Source organism: Rhamphochromis longiceps, linkage group LG3, assembly GCF_057381845.1.
Source record: "Rhamphochromis longiceps isolate RC_006_pf linkage group LG3, R_longiceps_female_GT1.1, whole genome shotgun sequence".
NCBI lineage: Eukaryota > Metazoa > Chordata > Actinopteri > Cichliformes > Cichlidae > Rhamphochromis > Rhamphochromis longiceps.
In genome coordinates, this window is record NC_140559.1 from 30,657,537 (window position 1) to 30,679,327 (window position 21,791).

At 45.0% G+C, this 21,791-nt stretch overlaps 2 protein-coding genes across 3 annotated transcripts in view; one reads left to right on the forward strand and one right to left on the reverse strand.

Annotated features, from left to right (window-relative positions):
• Positions 1-21,791, reverse strand: part of LOC146674054 (protein NLRC3-like) — a 176,731-nt gene that overhangs the window by 11,841 nt on the left and 143,099 nt on the right. The gene's annotated exons all lie outside the window — the stretch shown is intronic.
• LOC146674055 (uncharacterized) lies at positions 2,983-3,759 on the forward strand. Its single transcript, XM_085393713.1, has 3 exons — positions 2,983-3,034; positions 3,142-3,501; positions 3,644-3,759. Exons 1-3 carry the CDS (start codon positions 2,986-2,988, stop codon positions 3,757-3,759), a joined length of 525 nt encoding a protein of 174 aa, XP_085249839.1. The 5' UTR covers positions 2,983-2,985.

Sequence of the window (21,791 nt, forward strand, 5' to 3'; positions counted from 1 at the left end):
TAGACAAAGACAAGAAGAAGAAAAATATTTCCATCAATAGTCACTTTTCCTAACCAGGAGACAAGTGAATATATTATGTAAAGAGTCCTTTTTCTCAGTCCTGGGGTTGTAACACCACAACCTCCTCAGTCCGTAATCAGAGAGTGTCTATTTGACAATAACCAAAATGTCTTTGGATAGTCTTTGTGAATGCAAACAAAACAAAACAAAAAAAACAAATGATATTAGCTGGCCAGCAAAATAAAGAGAGTGTATGGCACTGAGTGCGGGCGTGTGTGTGAGTACTTCGGTCCAAATAATCAAGGTCCGGATGGATGAAGGGATGGCGGCCGCTTGTCCTTTAATGGCACCAGTAAGGCAGCACAGTAGTAAGGCAGCACAGCAGCGAGGCAGCACAGCAGTAAGGCAGCACAGCAGCGAAGCGTCTGGCAGGAGAACGAACAATAGTCCTTTTCAAGGCTACTGCAGAAGGCGATATTCCCCGCTAGCTCACCCCAGCTTGCTCTCTGGCACAGCTACAAGCCACGTGAGCTCATAGCCCCATAGTGACATACGAACTTGGCTACCAACGTCCGCTTAGCATGGCGGCTAATTGTCGAGCTTGCTAGCTTAGCCTCGATTAGCGATTAGCACCTTAATAACCATTACTACACATCACATCATAGCAAACACATGATAACACATGGAATAGTATAATATACATACGAAACAGATTTTTACCTGGCAGGAGAACGAACAATAGTCCTTTTCAAGGCTACTGCAGAAGGCGATATTCCCCGCTAGCTCACCCCAGCTTGCTCTCTGGCACAGCTACAAGCCACGTGAGCTCATAGCCCCTCCCGCTAGGATGTACTACCACAGTCGACTGTCGTAAAGCAGCCGCAAACCAATAGCAATAAAAAAAAAACTCAAAATCATTGAAGAACATTTTATAACACCCAATATAGGTATATACATATATACTGAATATCACACAATATCAGATAACCAAATTAACACTGGGTTACATCGTCACAAACGTCGCACTCGCTTACCTCATTGTAATGACACACTCTTGGAAAAACATCAGAAGTCAGAGGGATAAAATGCTGGATAATCATCAGAGTTTTACTTTTCAGCTGTCTGTAAATGAACAGCTTCAAAATGAACTGTTAACAGCGCAATCAGGATCATTTTATTTTGGTGTGCTCAATCTTCAATGACCAAAGAAGGTCGTGTTTGTAACTTAGCTGGAGTTAGTACTGGAATGGATGTGGTGGGAGGGGTCCCTCATGAAGAAACGACTGCGACACATATGCAGGTAGCTAATGTGATGTAAGATAACTACAACCTCTAAAAGCAGTTACCTTCACTGTCTCATATCAGTATAATTTAATTTAAAGAGTAACTCCATGAATGAAGCATGTTTAGATAGTTTATAGTATTCAGCCTTTTAGACAAGTACTGCTGTTCGGTCTAGCGTGAGACCATCCGGTAAAGTTTTAAAATCTGGAAAAAAAAAAAAAAACGTTTGATGATTGGCTGATCTGAGGGCGGATCTGCCTCTAAGACCTCTGCTACCCGGACACCCAGGACATCTTTCCTCTCTTCACCCTTTAACATGTGCTAGAAGGTAATGTGACACGTCGCTGTTGTTGTTATTGCGTATTTGTGTTCAGAAAAAACACCTCCCTTAAAAAGCAGCGGGGCATAGTTTACACGTCAAATAGTGACAATCTGCAGTCCACCGGCATCCTCTAAACTGCGAATTTAGCTTATAAAAATGAATGAAATTAAAAACGTTTAAAGTTCAGTTTAAATCCAGCTTCTCTGAAATGTATAATAACTCGAGTCACCTTCGTGAAATCATTTTGTTCGTCGTGTTTTTTAGATGTGTGTGTGATGAATTGGTGGGGAAGAAAAAGAAGGAAGGACGGTTCAGTTATTACATCAGCGACCTGTTTACGAGCCTTGCGCTGCCGGCCATCGGGTGTTGCCCGTTCTCACTCCCGGAGCGTAACATCCCGACGATTTGTCACGTCCCGCGGCGTTCCTGGGGAACGCGAAAGCGTAGCGTCAATTTGGGAGTGAGAACGTGTTGGCCATTTTTATATTGAGTAAAATATGCTTTTTGTCTCGTGCTTTAGAAAAAGAACATCATTATAATATTAATATAATAATAATGATGATGCATTTCACAGAGCTGTGCAAAGTCTACAGACACTGGGAGATCCTGGAAGTGTGCCTGCAGGGTACTTTCCAACTCAGCTCAGTTTAGCGCCGTGAGGGGAAAAGTACATGCATGTTCAAATCCGGAAGAAACACCACGTGCTTCTATTTGTCTGTCAGTTCGGGTTATAAATGCTCATACTTCCTGAAACACTTTGAGTTAAAGAAGCGAAGAATTCACAGACAGACGCTTCTCCTCTGTTCTGAATGACAATGGTGAAAACGCTCAACTCAAGCCTTCATATTAACACTGCACTTAACGCCACTCTCTGTTCATTTTTCACACTATAGTTGACGCCTGGCAAAAAACAAAACAAAAACAAATAAAAAAAACCCTAAATCACAATAGCTTATGAAACCGTAATTTTATTATTAATAGAACCAGCTGCCAGTTTGGATTGAGGAGACAGACAACAGTCCATTCAATCCAGCTTTATTTACATTTTTAAGGTAAAGACAAGTGGACAACATTTCTACTTTTAAGATTAGACTTTGCCGGGACAACTTTCACTTTCAACTTGCTGCCTGTACTTTAAAATGTGAAATATTTTCAGAGTAAATCAAAGTGCAGGTTTTTCTTCTGGTTGCTTTAATTGCAGAGGTTGTAGTTCATGTAGTTTTGGTCAGTCAGTGTAATAATCAGGATCATAAAGAGGATCACATGTTGTAATGAGTGAATGAAGTCAGACTAGATTTTCCTTCTTCTAGCTGTACTGACTGACCTTTGACCTCATGTGTTGATGAGTCTTCGCCTCTGTCTCCTCTCACAGGGAGAAGATGATCTGCAGGATCCTGCTGCTCATCATCCTCACCTCATGTGTCTCTGGTTCGTTTACAGCTTCACTTTATGAACTCCAAATAAAGCTCAACAACAGATTTGTTCCAGTTCTCAGTGTGTCTGCTCCTCTCTTTCCCTCTCTGTCTCCTCAACAGGATCATTTGTAGTCAATGTGACACAGACCTGCTATCAGGCAGAGGAGAACCACAACATCACACTGGAGTGGACGTTCACCACCAAACCTGACAGATCCTGGATCTACATTTTCATCATCTGTTACCTGATAAATGCTCATAAAGATTCAGTCCTGTATCAGGTTCATGAAGGTGTTGAGGTGTCAGAGTCTCAGGATGAAAAGTTTTCAGGACGAGTCCAGAGTGACAAAGACGCCCTCAGAGAAGGACGAATCAGACTTCAACTGTCCAAACTCAGGACTGATGACTCGGGTCGGTACAGATGTGAAGTGGAGACAGATTATGGAAACAACCTCCAGGAATGTCAACTCAGCGTCACTGGTGAGTTTATTCAGTATCTTTTTTTTTTAAATTTTGAGTGAAACAGCTTTCATGGATAACTGGAAATCTTTTTGTAAAACTTATTCTGATTTCTTTATTGTTGTTTTTGTAAATGACTGAGATTTATTTGGTGTCTCTGCAGGGCTAAAGGTCAGTACTAAACCTGAGAGAAAACCAGAGGCATCAAAAGCAACAAGTCAAGGCAGGATCAGAGTGTTGCTGCTTCTCTGCGGGTTTTTCTTCACTCTGTGTCTCTAAAGTTAGGAGACTTCCCCTTTTTTATAGCTGTGCTGCAGTTTGTGTAGTTGAACATCAATGAGTTTTGCAGCTGATAACTGCTTTCTTTGTTATGACTTTGATTTTTCAAAATGAAATATGATATAGTGTAAATTAGTGGTGCAACGGATCACGGTTGATCCGTAATCCGTCCCAATCCCACTCCACGGTTCGGCACGCACGTGATCCGAAGATTCGAAAAAGAAAAAAAAAGTATGTGTATGGTGCGCGTGGTCGGTCTGTCAAGCGATAGTTATGGCCAGCGCTAGTGGTCCAAGTAGCGGAGCAGAGGAGTTTGCGGTATTTAAGGAGCCCTTTGCTGCCTAATCCAACCGGGCTAAAGCTATTACAAAAGCTACTGGGGTGTTTAGCTGCAGACGGGAGGTGTGCAAAACAAGAGGTTTAAACTATGATGAATGTGCTTGAGCCACGCTATGATATCCCCTTCGCGTCCACTTTAGTGGCAAGATTGTTCCAAGCATGTATGAGCAGGAAAAGATTTAAGTTATGGCTGAACTGTCCCAGGCATCTTCTGTTGCCCTAACTACTACAAATGGGTGGACCTCCAGGGCAACGGAAAGCTACGTGACCGTGGCAGCTCATTACAGTGGAGTGCGATATAATGAGCGGTATGTATTATTGTAGGGTCTACCTTACAATATAAAGCGCCTTAAGGCGACTGTTGTTGTGATTTGGTGCTTTATAAATAAAATTGAATTGAATTGAGTGGTAGATACAAAGCTGCCCTATATTGAACCATAATTTATTTTTTTTATAATTGCGTGGAATGAGACTTGAGTTGAATGTTTTTAACAGGCAAAAAATACTTCAATAAGTAAATGTTACATTTTTGTCTTTTTTCTTTTTTTGCTGATCAGAAAATTGATCCGATCCATGACTTAAAACCGTGAGCCGATCCGAACCGTGAGATTTTTGATCCGTTGCACCACTAGTGTAAATCGAAACCAACATCAGGTTCAAGTTAAAACAAATTTTTGTTTGTTATTTTTCTAGCAGCTGCTGATCCTCCTCAGCCAGAGAAATTTATTTTAAGTCCACAGTGGGAGAGCTCAGGAAGGACCTGCTTGATTCTTAGTCAGGGAGTTTTAGTTCTCCTGCCTCTCTGTGCTTTTCTTTAATTTAACAGATTAAGACTACGTCGAAGTTTGTGACAAGTATCCCAAAAACTTGATTCTGTTCATATGAATGTAGCGTTTTTAAAGGGAGAAACTTTTTGTTACTGATCCAAATAACTTCTTCAGTCTCTGAAAACGTTACCACCAGATAAACAATATCAACTTTTTAGGATTTCCTTACCTGGATGATTGAGCACGCATTTGTGACGAGTATGTTTTGTTTGTTCTGCGTGTCATTCGAGCAGCAAATCTGCTGCACAATAATACTTGTGGAGATCCTGACAGTCCAGGAAAGCTGTGTGGGATTTATGAGAACCACAGCCGTCTATCACACTGACACTATGCAACAGTGATGTACAGAAACACAGTGAGTTTTAAAGTTCTCAGTCACAAACTAACACACTCCAACCCACTGTGGGTGTGGGAGAGCGACAGTTAAATTATTGTTGCATTACTTTGGATTAGAGTTTTAATTATCATGGGGGTAAAGCTTAACTATCATCATAATTATTATTATCATTATTGTCGTAAAGTGGTAAATTAAATACAAAATAAGCTATTCAGCACCACAGGTGCTTTCATTTTCCTTCTGCACTCCTTCCGTTTCTACTTTAAAGCAGGCAGATCCAACACGTGTAGCAGGAAAACTTTGCTACATGTTTGGTTCATTTTAGGAAAAGTGAGTAAACATATCTGCAGTTTTAAGACTGAGTACAAATGACAGTGGTGCCAGTGAGATGTTGTGTGGAGTTTTTTATTTTTACTGACAACACAACAACGGGTATTCGACAGTTGAATGTATTATCCTGGTGAGTTAGCTGTTAGCATCAAAGGTTCAAAGTTAATGCGTGTAATTGTGTTTTATGTCAGAAATATGCCAGACTCACCCTGTAACTACATAATTATATTTTACGATCGCGTTACTCAGGAAAGACCGACTACAGCTGATAAAGATTACACACTATAAATAGTTGTGAAAGGGCACAAATGTGTCGTTGTGTACATTGTTGATGTTATTGGCTTGGCGAGGAAAAGCTAGAGTGTTGTTTGAGTCACTCAGACTCTCCTCCACACAGTCCGCATTTATAAAGTGCTTTACAAACCTGAACATCACAGCTAACAACTGGACTTTCCATTTCATAGCTTTAAACACTTATTTCCTAAATTCATCTTTGTCAGTTTTTGACAGCAGGGATCCACAATGTAAATTTGCCTTTTTATGTGTAGTGTTTCATGCCCACTTTAAGAAAGAGAAAACTAGCTTTGTAGCAGCCAGAGACCTTTGAATGCCAGTGAAGTTCAGCACCTTGAAGCAATGACTATTAGCCACACAACGTGGGTGGGTGCCAAGTTAAATTTGAGACAAACAACTGAAGCAAGTATTTACTAGTTAATGTGAAAAGCTGTATTTTTACACGTGAAATTCATTAATGTGTGTCCTGTGGAAACATAGGGTCCAGGAATAGTACTGTAAAGGAATAATGCACTTGTACTGTTTGTTATACATTTGCAAATAAATTCTTATTGATATAAATGGTGTTGGTATGACTCCTCTGTTTGTAAGAAACAACAACCATAACAAGACCAGTTTGACACAGAATACCTCACCCAATGAATTCAGTCTCCTGGATCTGGGTTAATCACACACAGCAAATTATTTTATGATAGTTTCTTTGGAACATTAAGATAATGTTTCCCATTTATTCTCTTTTTTTTATTTTTAAAGAAATGTCCAGTTTTCACCGAAAGGGGAAAAATAAACTTCCAGATATTCCCAAAGCTTCACCTACGTTAATCACATTGGGATCAGCCTCCTAGTAGATCTGCTAAAGGATGCTGGATACAGAGGTGCCATGTAACAGAGAGAGAATGGAGGTGGTGAGCATCCAGGCACGAGCGCTGGAGAAACCAGGTAAAGAGACTGGTGCACTGGAAACAAGGGGAAAACAGGGTTAATGCAGAGGAGCTAAAAAAAAACAACTGAGACGCAGTGGCTTGATTACCACTTGGAGTGCAGGTGTCCATTGACCAGCGCTGGAAACTGACTCCGCCCCAGAGTGAGCAGAACCCAACCTGAGCTCAGAAAAGGAGAGAAAAACAAACTGCAGATACCACAACATCCCAGATTATTACACAGTTTTATAAATGTCTGCAGTGCTGAACAACACATGCAAAAACTCTGTTCTTTACCACAATGATGTGCTGAGCTGTTGTACTCGGGGCGGTCCCACACAGTCCTGGCCTGGCAGACTCCCACTGCAGCCTTCAGGAGACCCCTCTGTATGGCTGGGCATGCTCATTCAAGTCTGAGAGAGAAACATATTTATGTGCTGTATATGAGATCTGGCAGCCAAGAGAAAAGTGTTGATCATCTGTTTTCACACATCTAAACAAACTGGTATGGTGTCATCAGATTTCTCACCAAATGAATGGATGTGAATATATAAAATGCGCAGAGGCCCAGTTTGTATCACTAATTGCCCAGTACGATTACAACATACAATATTATTGTCACTGCTACATTTCTGTAATGAACCAGAAATTATTTCCACTACTAATTAATTACTGTTGAGCTCAAAGGTTATATTAATAAACGGTTAACGAATGTGTATTTATGAAGACGATTTGTGAGACTGGTAAACTTACCTTTGTTCGTACGATGGTCTTTCGTTCTACACGGTGCATTTCAAGGTCCTGCACCCATCCGGCGGTAAACTGTACCTGGGCTTGTTGCAGTGACCTGAAGTTACTAAACTTCATGAGTGTATGCACTCACTCCAAGAACCGTATAATTATAAATCTGAGCGTGGTGAAAGTTGGGCAGCACGCTGACGTCTTTTGTCCACTCTGTGTGCTCGTAAGGCTCTGACCCTTTCACTCCTTTGATTTTTTTCCTCATATCTTTTCTTTGTCTTTTCGTCGAGTCTGTCTTTTTACGGACCGGCATTGTTCTCCTTTTGTTTTGTACATTCCTTTTTTGCGCGGCAAAGAAAAAACAAGAAGGTATTGGAACCGGAGAATGAGCGTTTTGCGGTGCTGCAAACGCTTGCATTTGATGCGGTACTTGGATTGTTTTGCCACGAGTTCCCGGCATGCAACACGCGAAAATCACGTGATTGCTAAACAAGGGGGAGGGTGCATCCAGCCTCCTTGGCTGTAATTGGTCCAGCCCAGAGTCGATCATGACAAATTGGCCAATCCAACACCTTTCATTACTTTCATTATATATACCCTTCCAAAAAAAAATAAAAATCCATCGGCCCATAAAAACAAAAAATCGCCAGCGGCCCACCGGGCAAATGCCCGGTATGCCCGATGGCCAGTCCAGCTATGGTATCAGGCGTAAAATGACTTTTTAAATAAAGTTGTTTTTTAAAGTGAGCGATTCCTATTCGAGGTCTTTTTTGTTTAAATGAGGGAGGAGTGGATTGCGCCGCCTATGGACTAGTGTGGTCTGTCCTCAGTTGTGAGCAGGTTTTTTACTCGCTGGTGCCTGGAGCACGTGGAGGACATCGATTAAGGATATAAAAGAATTTAAAACTAACACCAAGGTAAATACTAAAGGTTTGATAAGTTATCATCAATGGTTATTTTAGTTGCTTTTTATACTTGTCCTAAACGGTATAAGGGAGAGAGGCATAACATCCTTAGCTAGCAGGTGGAACTGGGTTAATTTACTGTCATTGTCTTTGGCTAACATAATTAAAAGTTACTCACAAAACTCCTACTGCCTATATTCTACTCAGTAAAGTACATTTTATCTTATCTTATTCTGTTTCCATCGTACCAAATACAGTTTGTGAATTTACATAATATAATGTACACCGCGTTTTTTCTCCCTCTCTGCTTCTGCAACCAGGTACTTTTATTTAATTCAAAAAGTAATGATTTTTTTATTTTTTAGTACTGTGCTTTAGTGGATTCCCAGCGCTCAGGTAACGCGGCCATTATGCACTACTCAGTAAACAAAATGGTAGTTAGTTATACAGTACCACGTGACATACATGTGCAATGTGGCAAGCTCACTTTATAGGGGTGTAAAATATGAGATGATTGTTTAAATTATTGCAGTAGATGCCTGTAGCTTAAATGGTTTCATGATCTGAATGTGAACCTACCGGTCACGTCTACGGTAATGTTACCAGATATGCATTTATGGTGTGCAAAAAGAAAGGGGGGGAAGAAACACACAGCTTTTTCAGCTTAAACACTGCCTGGATCACTCTCTTAGGCTACGTCCACACATACATGGGTAATTTTGAAAACTGACATTTTCTGTTTTCGTTTAAAAAAAAAAAAAAATCCGGTCCACGCGTAAAAGCCAAAAACGAAGGAAAACACTGCTAGGAACATGCCAAAGCAGCAGGTGGCGATATATTACTAACCGTGTAGAAATGTTTGCCAATCAGAAGTCTAGAAGCCTCGTAAACAAAGATGGTGCATAGAAGCAGAACTGAGTCCTATAGAGATTGAAAATGTGCTGTCATTCAGGGGTAAAACCGCAAATGATTCTGGGAACTCGTGGCAAGAGGTACTAGCACACACAGGCTTTCAATTGAAATCAGTTACATAGCGATAAAAAGAAACACAAAAAATGGCAAGAAGCTGTTGTATTATTAACTGCAGTAGCCGGTCGCATGACAGCCACAGGAAGCCGACGGGTACAGAGATCAGTTGTTATCGGATTACGTCGTTGAAGAGAAATTGTTTAAGCCATGTTTCCGAAGTAACAAAGAGCCGACGGATGGCCTGGATTGCAGCCATTCGAAGACCAAATATAACGTCCCAGAACACTCCAGCTCACATGTTAGTCTGCTCCAAGCATTTCCACAAAGGTCAGTCTTCTGTTGTAGTTAATACGTCATTTTTCTTAACATAATTGGTGATATAGGTTACAAGGAAGTCTGGCGCTGAACAGAAATTGTCACGCTATGCTCCTTTGTTTATTGTGCATAAATAGTGAATTGTCCTGACACAATATTGTGTTTCGCTTCTGTTATTACCATGGTACATTGACAAAAACTTTACTTTTATTCACAGGATAAAACAGGTTTTTTGTATCACTAATTGCCCAGTACGATTACAGCATACAATATTATTGTCACTGCTACATTTCTGTAACGCATACCAGAAATTATTTCCACTACTAATTAATTCAGAATCAGAATCAGAAAGGGGTTTATTGCCAAATGTTGAGCAGGTTTACAACATTAGGAAATTGCTGCGGTGCTTCAGTGCAAACATAGTGTCATAAATAGCACTTAAATAGACATGAAAAAATAAAAGTAAGAATAAGAATTAAAAGTGCTACGTAGAAAGATATGTGCATGAGATATACATGAGATATATACATGAAAATAAGAATTAAGAGTGCTACGTAGAAAGATATATACATGAGTGCAGGTGGTGATCAGTGCCAAACATGGAATGATGCAGTGACACAGCGTAGGGTCATGTGTTAGTGGCGGGGACAGTCATATGGTTATTGTTCATGTGTCCAACAGCAGAGGGGAAGAAACTGTTCTTATGGCGAGAGGTTCTGGTGCGAATGGACCGGAGCCTCCTGCCTGAGGGGAGCAGGTCAAACAGACTGTGTCCAGGGTGAGAAGGGTCAGCTGAGATCCGAGCTGCACGCCGCAATGTCCTGGAGGTGTACAGGTCCTGCAGAGATGGGAGTCTGCAGCCAATCACCTTCTCAGCAGAGCGCACAACACGCTGCAGTCTCTGTTTGTCCCTGATAGTGGCTCCAGCGTACCACACGGTGATGGAGGAGGTGAGGATGGACTCGATGATTGCAGTGTAGAACTGCATCATCGTCCGTGTTGGCAGGTTGAATTTCTTCAGCTGCCTCAGGAGTGATCAAGATGGCGCCGAGTATGGCAGCCTCGTCGCGAGCTCCCCCAAGCACAAACAAAACAGTGAAGAAGGCGCAGCAGCGCCTCTTCTTTCTCAGGAGACTGAAAAGATTCGGCATGAGCCCCCGCATCCTCAGGACCTTCTATCGCTGTGCCATTGAAAGCATCCTCACTGGATGCATCACCACCTGGTATGGCAACAGCACCGCCTACAACTGCAAAGCTCTCCAGCGAGTAGTGCGGTGCTCTGAACGGATAATTGGAGGTGAGCTTCCCTCCCTCCAAGACATCTACAGGAAGCGCTGCCTGAGGAAAGCGGGGAGGATCATCAAGGACTCCAGTCACCCCAGCCATAAACTGTTCAGACTGCTTCCATCAGGAAGGAGGTTCTGCAGCATCCGGTCCCGTACCAGCAGACTGAGAGACAGCTTCTTCCATCAGGCCATCAGACTGCTGAACACGTCATAGACACCTCAGCTTCACTACTGGAACTTCAACATTATGCACTCCATACTGTACAGTAATGCCACTGTTCTGCACATGTCTCAACTCTGTATATTTTTATATATTTTATTATTATTATTATTATTATTATTATTATTTTATTTTATTTTTTTACTATTTAATTTGTAAAAATGTGTATACACACACACACACACACACACACACACACGTAGGAAAATATTTAGTATACACATCCAGAAATGCATACACTATTATATATTGTACATATATTTATTAGTTTCAGGTTGGCCATTCTTGTATTTTGCTCGTTTGTGTTGTTGTGTTTGCACATCTCTGTTGCTTGTGGGGCTCGCACACAAGAATTTCACTCGCATGTGCTGTGCCAGTGTGCCTGCACATGTGATGTGACAATAAAAAGTGATTTGATTTGATTTGATTTGAAGTACATCCTCTGCTGGGCTTTCTTGATGACGGAGGTGATGGTGGGCTCCCACTTCAGGTCATGGGTGATGGTGGTACCCAGGAAGCGGAATGAGTCCACAGAGGTGATGGGGGTGTCAGTCAGGATGATGGGGGGGGAGTGGGGCTGTGTGCTTCCTGAAGTCCACAATAATCTCCACTGTCTTCTGGGCATTCAGCACCAGGTTGTTGTGGCTGCACCAGGACACCAGACGTTCAACCTCCCTCCTGTAGGCAGACTCATCCCCGTCCGAGATGAGCCCAATAACGGTGGTGTCATCTGCAAACTTGATTAGCTTGACAGACTGGTGGGTGGAGGTGCAGCAGTTGGTGTACAGGGAGAAGAGCAGAGGAGAAAGAACACAGCCCTGAGGGGAGCCGGTGCTGATGGTCCGGGAGTCCGAGACATTCTTTCCCAGCCTCACATCCTGCTTCCTGTCCGTCAGGAAGTCAGTGATCCACCGGCAGATGGGATCAGGCACATTCATCTGGGAAAGCTTGCCTCGGAGATGGTCTGGAAGGATGGTGTTGAAGGCAGAGCTGAAGTCCACAAACAGGATCCTGGCGTAGGTTCCTGGGGAGTCCAGATGCTGCAGGATGAAGTGTAGGGCCATGTTGATGGCGTCATCTACAGACCTGTTGGCTCTATATGCAAACTGCAGGGGGTCCAGGAGGGGGGCCGTGAGGGTCTTGAGATGGGAGAGAACTAGGCGCTCAAATGACTTCATGACCACAGATGTCAGAGCCACGGGTCTGTAGTCATTTAGTCCAGTGATCCTAGGTTTCTTGGGGACAGGGATTATGGTAGAGGACTTGAAGCAGACAGGCACATGACATGCCTGCAGTGAGGAGTTGAAAATGCCAGAAAACACTGGGGCCAGCTCGTTTGCACAGTGTCTGAGGGTGGCAGGAGACACGCCGTCTGGGCCGGGAGCTTTCCGAGCATTCAGATTCTTAAACTGCTTCCTCACATCTGCTTCATGAATATGAAGAGTTGTGGTGGGAGGAGGTGGTGTGAAATCCTCTTTTGTGTGGGGTGAGGAGGGGGGTGTTGTAGGTGAACAGTTTGAAGGTGGTGATGGCTCTATGGAGGGGGGAGGGGTGGGGGAATTAGTGTCCAAAGTGCCTCTATTGTTGGGGCCGTTGGAGGTGTGAAGGCTGCCTGATGGCTCGTCAAAACGGCAGTAAAAGTCGTTAAGGGTGTTGGCTAAGAGCAAGTCATCAGTGGAGTGGGGGGTTTTAGGCTTGTAGTTGGTGATATTCCTAAAACCTTTCCACACAGAGGCCGAGTCATTCTCTGAGATCTGCTGCTGCATCTTCTCAGAGTGCTGATGTTTAGCAATGTCCACTTCTTTAGTGAACCTGTACTTGGCCTCTCTGTAGCAGTCCCTGTCTCCGCTTCTGAACGCCTTTCTCTTTTCCAGCCACAGCTTTTTGAGTTTAGGAGTAAACCAGGGTTTGTCATTGTTATAACTCACCCTGGTGCGTGATGGCACAATGCTGTCCTCACAGAATTGGATATAGGAGGTGACAGTGTCCGTAAACTCGTCTAAGCTGTTAGAAGCAGCCTTCATTGTGTCCCAGTCTGTGGTCTCCAAACACGTGCGAAGCTCCTCCACAGCCTCGTTGCTCCACAGTTTTTTAGTCCTCACGACAGGTTTGGAGAGCTTCAGCCTCTGTCTGTACGCGGGGATTAGGTGGATCATGACGTGGTCAGAAAGTCCGAGTGAAGCGCGGGGCACCGCACGATAGGCCCCACTGATCGTGCTGTAACAGTGGTCTAATGTCCTCTCCTCTCTGGTCGGGCATTTAATATACTGCTTATATTTCGGAAGCTCATGGCTCAGATTGGCTTTGTTAAAGTCCCCAAGAGCAATGATGAGAGAGTCCGGGAATGTCCGCTCCATGTGGAGAATCTGCTCCGCGAGTGCGCACTGAGCTGCCTGCGCATCCGCGTCTGGCGGGATGTAAACAGCGGCCAGGATGAATGAAGCAATCTCCCGCGGAGAATAAAACGGTTTGCAGTGAATAAAAAGATATTCCAGAGAGGAAGAGCAGTGCTGAGCAATCACTGTCACATCTGTGCACCAGCCACTATTGATGTAGAAGCAGACCCCTCCACCTTTGGACTTACCGGAGAGAGCGGCCTGCCGGTCCGCGCGCAGCAGATGGAAGCCCTCCAGCTTGAGCGCGCAGTCTGGGATGTTCTCACTGAGTCACGACTCCGTAAAACATAAGACACAGGAGGAGGCAAAGTCTCTGTTCATGCTTCTCATCAGGGCCAGTTCGTCTATCTTATTCCCGAGTGAGCGTACATTGGAAAGGAAGATCCCAGGAAGAGCAGTTCGCAGTCCGCGTCTCCTCAGACGCACGAGTGCGCCGGCTCGCTTCCCTCTCTTTCGGCGTCTCGCTTTCCTGGTCAGAGTCTGCAGTAAATCTGCCGCAGATGCGACAAATATTGGAAATAAATCCACAGGCGTTGTAGTCCTGTAGTTAAGGAGCTCTTCTCTGGTGTAAGAGTATCCAGAGCAGTGCCCAGACACAGAAGAAATGCACAAAAACAAAACAAAAGTAACGCACTGAAGCACCAGGGCATCCATACGCGGCTCCATCTTGATTTTTCCTCTCTAATTACCATTTTCCTTTCCTCTCTAATTACCATTGAGCTCAAAGGTCCTATTAATAAACGGTTAACGAATGTGTATTTATGAAGACAATTTGTGAGACTGTAAAACCTTTGTTCGTACGATGGTCTTTCGTTCTACACGGTGCATTTCTTTTTTTTTTTTCTTTTTTTTTTGTGTCCCGTTTGGATCTTTAGCCATCAGAATTGTTGTCTTAAGGTCAAGAAAGATGCCAAGTGGATTTATTTTACCAAGTGGATCATCATGGCCTTGCCATATTGGTCCATTTGATTGACCTTTATTATAATTATGAATTTATTTTATTTTTAGTTGCTACAAACGGGACAGACATGACTGGGGGATAGGACAGGGAGAAAGAATGAAAGAAAGAGAGGGAGAGAAAGAAAACCAAAGGGGAGAAGAGACGGTGAGAAGGGGGGGGGGGGGGGGAAGAAAGAAAAAACAAACAAAAAGACAAACAAACAAAACACCTGGATCACCTGTATGGAGAAAAAAAACAGAAGAGAAAGCAAACAACAAAGAGCAACATAATAAAAAAAACAGCACCATCACAATAAACTAGCTAGCAGTATATATCAGTAGATACTAAGTAATAAACGATATTGTGCAGCAAGCAAGATAGACAGCGCACAATGTGCTTTGAGGCAGCAGCCAAGAAAGGTGTAGTCTGCTTCTGTGAACACCCGTGTGTACACCTGTGTGCATACCTGTGTGGATCAACATGCTTGTATTCCAAAGGTTTCTCCATGTAACGATCTGCTAGGGAGTGTGGGAAGCCATTGCCCCGTCCACCAGAGTACAGTGGGTCAAAAAAGTATTTAGTCAGCCACCGATTGTGCAAGTTCCCCCACTTAAAATGATGACAGAGGTCAGTAATTTGCACCAGAGGTACACTTCAACTGTGAGAGACAGAATGTGAAAAAAAAATATCCATGAATTCACATGGTAGGATTTGTAAAGAATTTATTCGTAAATTAGGGTGGAAAATAAGTATTTAGTCACCTCAAACATGGAAAATCTCTGGCTCTCACAGACCTGTAACGTCTTCTGTAAGTCGCTTTTCTATCCCCCACTCGTTACCTGTATGAATGGCACCTGTTTGAACTCATCATCTGTATAAAAAACACCTGTCCACAGCCTCAAACAGTCAGACTCCAAACTCCGCCATGGCCAAGACCAAAGAGCTTTCGAAGGACACCAGGAAAAGTATTGTAGACCTGCACCAGACTGGGAAGAGTGAATCTACAATAGGCAAGCAGCTTGGTGTGAAAAAATCAACTGTGGGAGCAATCATCAGAAAATGGAAGACATACAAGACCACTGATAATCTCCCACGATCTGGGGCTCCACGCAAGATCTCATCCCGTGGGGTCAAAATGATCATGAGAACGGTGAGCAAAGATCCCAGAACCACACGGGGGGACCTGGTGAATGACCTGCAGAGAGCTGGGACCAAAGTAACAAAGGTCACCATCAGTAACACACTACAACGGCAGGGAATCAAATCCCGCAGTGCCAGACGTGTTCCGCTGCTGAAGCCAGTGCATGTCCAGGCCCGTCTGAAGTTTGCCAGAGAGCACATGGATGATACAGCAGAGGATTGGGAGAATGTCATGTGGTCAGATGAAACCAAAGTAGAACTTTTTGGTATAAACTCAACTCGTCGTGTTTGGAAGACGAAGAATACTGAGTTGCATCCCAAGAACACCATACCTACTGTGAAGCATGGGGGTGGAAACATCATGCTATGGGGCTGTTTTTCTGCCAAGGGGACAGGACGACTGATCCGTGTTAAGGACAGAATGAATGGGGCCATGTATCGTGAGATTTTGAGCCAAAACCTCCTTCCATCAGTGAGAACTTTGAAGATGAAACGAGGCTGGGTCTTCCAACATGACAATGATCCAAAACACACCGCCCGGGCAACAAAGGAGTGGCTCCGTAAGAAGCATTTGAAAGTCCTGGAGTGGCCTAGCCAGTTTCCAGACCTCAACCCCATAGAAAATCTGTGGCGGGAGTTGAAAGTCCGTGTTGCTCGTGTGGCAGGATGAATGTTATCCCTCGGTCCAACCCACTTTCATCCTGGCACATTAGGGGGCGCTGGTATAAATAGTGGCCATTTGAGTGACCCTGGGTCGCTTGCCTGTGATCCTTTTTGGTCACCTGACTTCCCTTTGGTGTGGTAGAGATCATTTGCGGGTTACTCTTCTGAAGCCTCCATCGCGGCTGGTCGTAGCTATAGAAGCCTCCTCTGAGCTATTTTGCTTACGTTCTATGACACGGCTTACTTGGTACGTAATCAACTTTTGTTACGCTCTCTGCCTTCTATTGTTCTTTTATAGTAATTATTTATTATGCTTCGCAGGAAGTGTGGGCCTTAGTTTTGCGCCAAGCTACGCGAACTGAAGTGCTGCTGCTTTGCCTTGCTGTGCTTTTACCGTCTGTTCCCGTTGCGAGATTGTTTTCCCTGCTGCTGTCAGCTTTTACCGTGGACGTCGGCGTGGACAACGGCCATATGCATGCCGATTATCGGAGTCAGCTGGCGTGCATATTGATTGACTGTTAACTTGTCGTCGTGTGGACGGCAAGTTGGAGCAGTACGGCGATTCCGTTTGTAGTGATGTGCGGATCGATCCTGAAATATCGATTCCTCCGATACCAATCATTTATGTTCTAGAATCGATTCTCACATTAAAATATCGATATTTTAGTAATTTAGGGTTAATTTGTAGTTTATCATTAACAGCAACACAGTGGAAAGAAACTATAACATTCGGATTGTCTACATTCAAAGGAACTACTTTCTCTTCCGCCTTTCATAGTCATGTGCGAAATACGGCTGTATAAATGTCTCGCAGCCCCTTGGCGTGCGCACTCGCAACAATGGCTGAGCGTAATTGAAGTCATGTGCGGACGTATTTTACCTCCACACACAGCTGAGACGTGGTTTGCAATACATGTGGCAAAAAAAGTGCTCCAAGAGTGAGGTGTTGTGGCCATACTAGGGAGACATTCAAAAGGGCTGTTGGGGGGGGAATACATTTTACAGGGTTTATTTATCGGATAAAATACGTTAAATGTCACCGTTATTATTGGCCGGCCCGGAAACAGCGGGAGTGTCCAAATTCAGAGGAGGACCCGGCCTTCGCGGTCTAAAGAAAGCCGGGTAGTACGTCACGAGCTCCCTCGGTGGAGTGAAACTCAGCCGTCTGCTCCTTGCCATCTAAAATATAACCGGGAACTGACGTAAACTCTCGACCGTCTCACACTTATGTTTAACCATTTTCTGTTTGACGTTTATTCAGCTGTGTGAAAACCACAGAGGAACCCTTCCGAAGGATTAATAAAGTCAAATTTAATTTAATCAAATCTAATAACTTTAATCTCAGCCAAACCGATTTACTCACGAACAAATAAAACACTGAAAAAGCCAAACAATAACATTTTTAAGTTATCAAAGTGACTTATATATCATGTTTAACCCGAATAGGGAAAGAGAGGGGGGGGGGGGGGGGGGGGGGAACCGAAACCAACCAAAACGAGAGCAAAAGTCCCACAAAAAGGGCGCAAAAAGCCCATGAAAGGCACTAAAGCTCCGGAGACAGTTCTCAAAACTTTCCGGGGGCCGTCCTGGAGGTCGATAGCATAACAGTTCATAGTTCAAAGGTTCAGGGGGCCGGCCACGAGGAAGGAGGCAGTGGCGAAGCAGGTATGGCTGGCCACACTCGGGCGGCTTGGCTGGCGGCCGGCGGCGACGTGGACAAGACCCGTCGGGTGGCTTGGCTGGTGGTCGACGGTAGTGTGGATGTGGACGTGACCCCTCGGGTGGTTTGGTGGGTGTACAGGCTGTTTTGACAGGCCCCGGAAACAGCCATGCTGGACGTGGCTTGGCAGGCGAGACGAGCAGAGGTGTGGTGTCGACCTCTGGCTGGGCCGTGGCAGGACCAGGCGAGGCAGGACCAGATAATGGCGCTGCAGTCGACGGCATGGAAGGATGCTGGACGGGCTTGGCTGAACCTCCAGCTGGCGCAACAGGACCAGGCGAGGCAGGGCCAGCAGGTGCGGAGACCTCTGGCTGAGGCGAGGCAGGGCCAGACGCAGCAGAGGCAGAGGCCGGACATGGCGAGGCTGAAGACTCTGATGAGGCCGGACATGGCGAGGCTGAAGACTCTGATGAGGCCGGACATGGCGAGGCTGAAGACTCTGATGAGGCCGGACATGGCGAGGCTGAAGACTCTGAGGCTGGACATGGCGAGGCTGAAGACTCTGAGGCTGGACCAGGCGAGGCTGAAGACTCTGAGGCTGACCAGGCGAGGCTGAAGCAGAACCAGGTGACAGTGAGGCAGCCGCAGGTGGTGGCTGGATGGGCTCCTCGGGCCCCCCAGCTGACGTGGCAGGAGGCTGTGTAAGTTGCAGCAACACACAGTCTATAGTGGGTGAGATGAGTTCGTATAAGTTCTCAGACTGAGGTGTAGCAGAACCAGGCGAGGTGTCGTCCTCAGGCTGAGGCACAGAAGCAGCAGGCGGTAGCGCAGCAGGTGGTGGTCCTGCAGGTGGCGGCACTACAGCCACAGGTGGTGAAGCAGAAGGTGGCCGGACGGGCTCCTTGGGCCCGCCAGCTAACGTGGCGTGAAACTGGATGGGCTCCTCGGGCCCCCCAGCTGACGTGACGTGAGGCCGGACGGGCTCCTCGGGCCCCCCAGCTGACGTGGCGTGAGGCCGAACGGGCTCCTCGGGCCCTCCAGCTGACGTGGCGTGAGGCCGAACGGGCTCCTCGGGCCCTCCAGCTGACGTGGCGTGAGGCTGAACGGGCTCCTCGGGCCCTCCAGCTGACGTGGCGTGAGGCTGAACGGGCTCCTCGGGCCCTCCAGCTGACGTGGCGTGAGGCTGGACGGGCTCCTCGGGCCCCCCAGCTGACGTGACTTGAGGCTGGACGGGCTCCTCGGGCCCTCCAGCTGACGTAGCGTGAAGCTGGATGGGCTCCTCGGGCCCTCCAGCAGTGGAAGAAAACTGCTCCGCTGCTCGGGATCGCTGACGGCGTGAACGCCGTTTTCTCCGGGAAGGAGGGGGAGGAGACGTGCCAGCCCGCGAATCCTCCAGCGGACCGGGCTGAACCTCCTCCGAGTCTTCATAGTGGAGAGGCCGATCCGGGCGGATGTGTACGGTGGAAACGAGGAAGTCCTGGATGAGAGGGTTTAGCGTGCCAAATAGCCAGGGAAGTCCAGAAACCATCCTCTGCAGACGGATGGCTAACTCCTCCTGGTACTCTTCAAAGGGCAGCGCAAACCATTCCTGGCATAGAAACTCCACCGCATAGATCATGTCCTCCCGGAGCTCAGCGGAGGGATTATGAGTTGCTGGGTCCATTGTCTGGTTGCGTCCTTCTGTCACAGTACGGCTGTGTGCAGGCAAGAGTAGGACCCAAACGCAAACTCACAGAGTCAAAAGTTAAACTCAAAAAACACAGCTTTATTGCTGGCGTGGAGTGGGACACGAAAAACAATACAAAATAAACTAAACTGGGAAAAACTAAAGCACAAGGAGCCACAGGGAAAAATCACACAGCTATGATGGAGGACGCAACACTGACAAAGAGAAACATGGGGCTTTAATACACTGAGGGATAACGAGGGGGAATGAGCCACAGGAGGAGAGCACAGCTGAGAGTAATTAAGCAGGACGAGGCAAGGGAAGCAAAACTAGAAACATTAACATAGAACAGACTGTGAAAGTAAAACAGGAAACACACTGACGGAACTCAAGACATGTGGACTTAACAGACTGGGGGAGACAGAACATAGGGATCTGAAACATGGAACAGAAAGGCACAGTAGATCAACATGAACATAACAACGCCACAGGGGAAGAGTAAAACTGAACACGATGAACACAGAAACACCAGACCTCTTCACAATAAAACAAGAAACATAATGAGACGTAGACATGACAACCCAAACTTCACAATGTAAGACACAGACATGAAACACATGAAAAGCAGGGGAGATTTACCATAGTTGGAAACACGAGGGGGAAATAATAAGAACTAGAAACACTTAAGCATGATAACAAATGAACTTAGGAACCTGAAGGGCTTACATAAACTAAAACATCAAAATGAACTAAAACTCAAAACACTGGGTCATAAGACCCAGGATCGTGACAGTTTTATTGCTTTTGATTTGTAGTTTGGATTTTTGTTACACCACTGGTGGGAGGCCCTTTTTCTAGCTGTAGATCACCAGTGTGGTCCTGCAGTTGGGTTATCCCCCAGTGCTACACATTAGTTTGTTGTAATATATTAAAATTTTCTTTGTTTCTTTTATTCAGATGTGGAGTGCCGACGTGGAGGAGACTAGGGTGCCTTGGTGGTGGGATCCCTTGAGTGTACACACCTGCCTTGTTTAGTTTATTAGTGTGAGTGTGTGATAGTGTGCTGCACTTGTGTTTTGGTGTGTTTTCTTTCTTTAGTTTGTGTGTGGCATCCCTGCCCCTCCACTGGTAAGCCTTAGCTCTGGATACCTTTTTAAGCATATTTATACTTGGATATTTATGATTGTGCTTTTATATGGTGTTTTAAATAATTATTAATAAATTGTCAATTTGTTTATCATTGAACCTCGTCTCTGGACTGAGTATAGCGAACCTAAGTGCCTTTCTGGTGATTTAGTGTTACTTTCAGTATTCTCTGGGTGAAATTCCCAGGGTGGCGTTGTCTTTTTAAAACTGCAAAGAGTATTTACTTTATTTCTACCTCGTCCTGCCACACTCGGCGACAGCCCCAAAACATCACTGCTCTCGAGAAGATCTGCATGGAGGAATGGGCCAAAATACCAGCTACTGTGTGTGCAAACCTGGTAAAGACCTATAGTAAACGTTTGACCTCTGTTATTGCCAACAAAGGTTATGTTACAAAGTATTGAGTTGTATTTTTGTTATTGACCAAATACTTATTTTCCACCCTGATTTACGAATAAATTCTTTACAAATCCTACCATGTGAATTCATGGATTTTTTTTTTTTCACATTCTGTCTCTCACAGTTCAAGTGTACCTCTGGTGCAAATTACTGACCTCCATATCTTAAAAGTTTATTTTGTGACCCAGAAAGAGTAATATTTTAAAGTCCACCACTCTGTGTTCCTCCGCCACTGCCTCATTTGAGTTTTGGACGAAATGGATTCTGGGATATTGCATTTCGTCATTTTGAGCTGATTGGAGACCAAAACAGCCAATCAGATTTTTTTGCATCCAAGTCTGTGATTGGCTGGTTTTCTGGCACAAATATAACGATGTACAGAAAGAGTTGAGCACGCATGGGCAGAAATGTTGAGAGCGCAAGCAACACATTGCAAGCGAGCACAAGTGCAAAAACTGAGTGAGAGGGGCTGCTATTGTGTGTGTGTGTATGTGTGTGTGTGTGGACGCCACAATAACGCCATAATAAACAGCCTGTTA

Excerpts from the sequence above, each read along its gene's own strand:
- LOC146674055 (XM_085393713.1), top strand. The coding sequence starts at position 2,986 with ATGATCTGCAGGATCCTGCTGCTCATCATCCTCACCTCATGTGTCTCT. Across the intron at positions 3,035-3,141 it reads CCTCACCTCATGTGTCTCTG|GATCATTTGTAGTCAATGTG; the intron begins GTTCGTTTACAG and ends TCTCCTCAACAG. Across the intron at positions 3,502-3,643 it reads ATGTCAACTCAGCGTCACTG|GGCTAAAGGTCAGTACTAAA; the intron begins GTGAGTTTATTC and ends GTGTCTCTGCAG.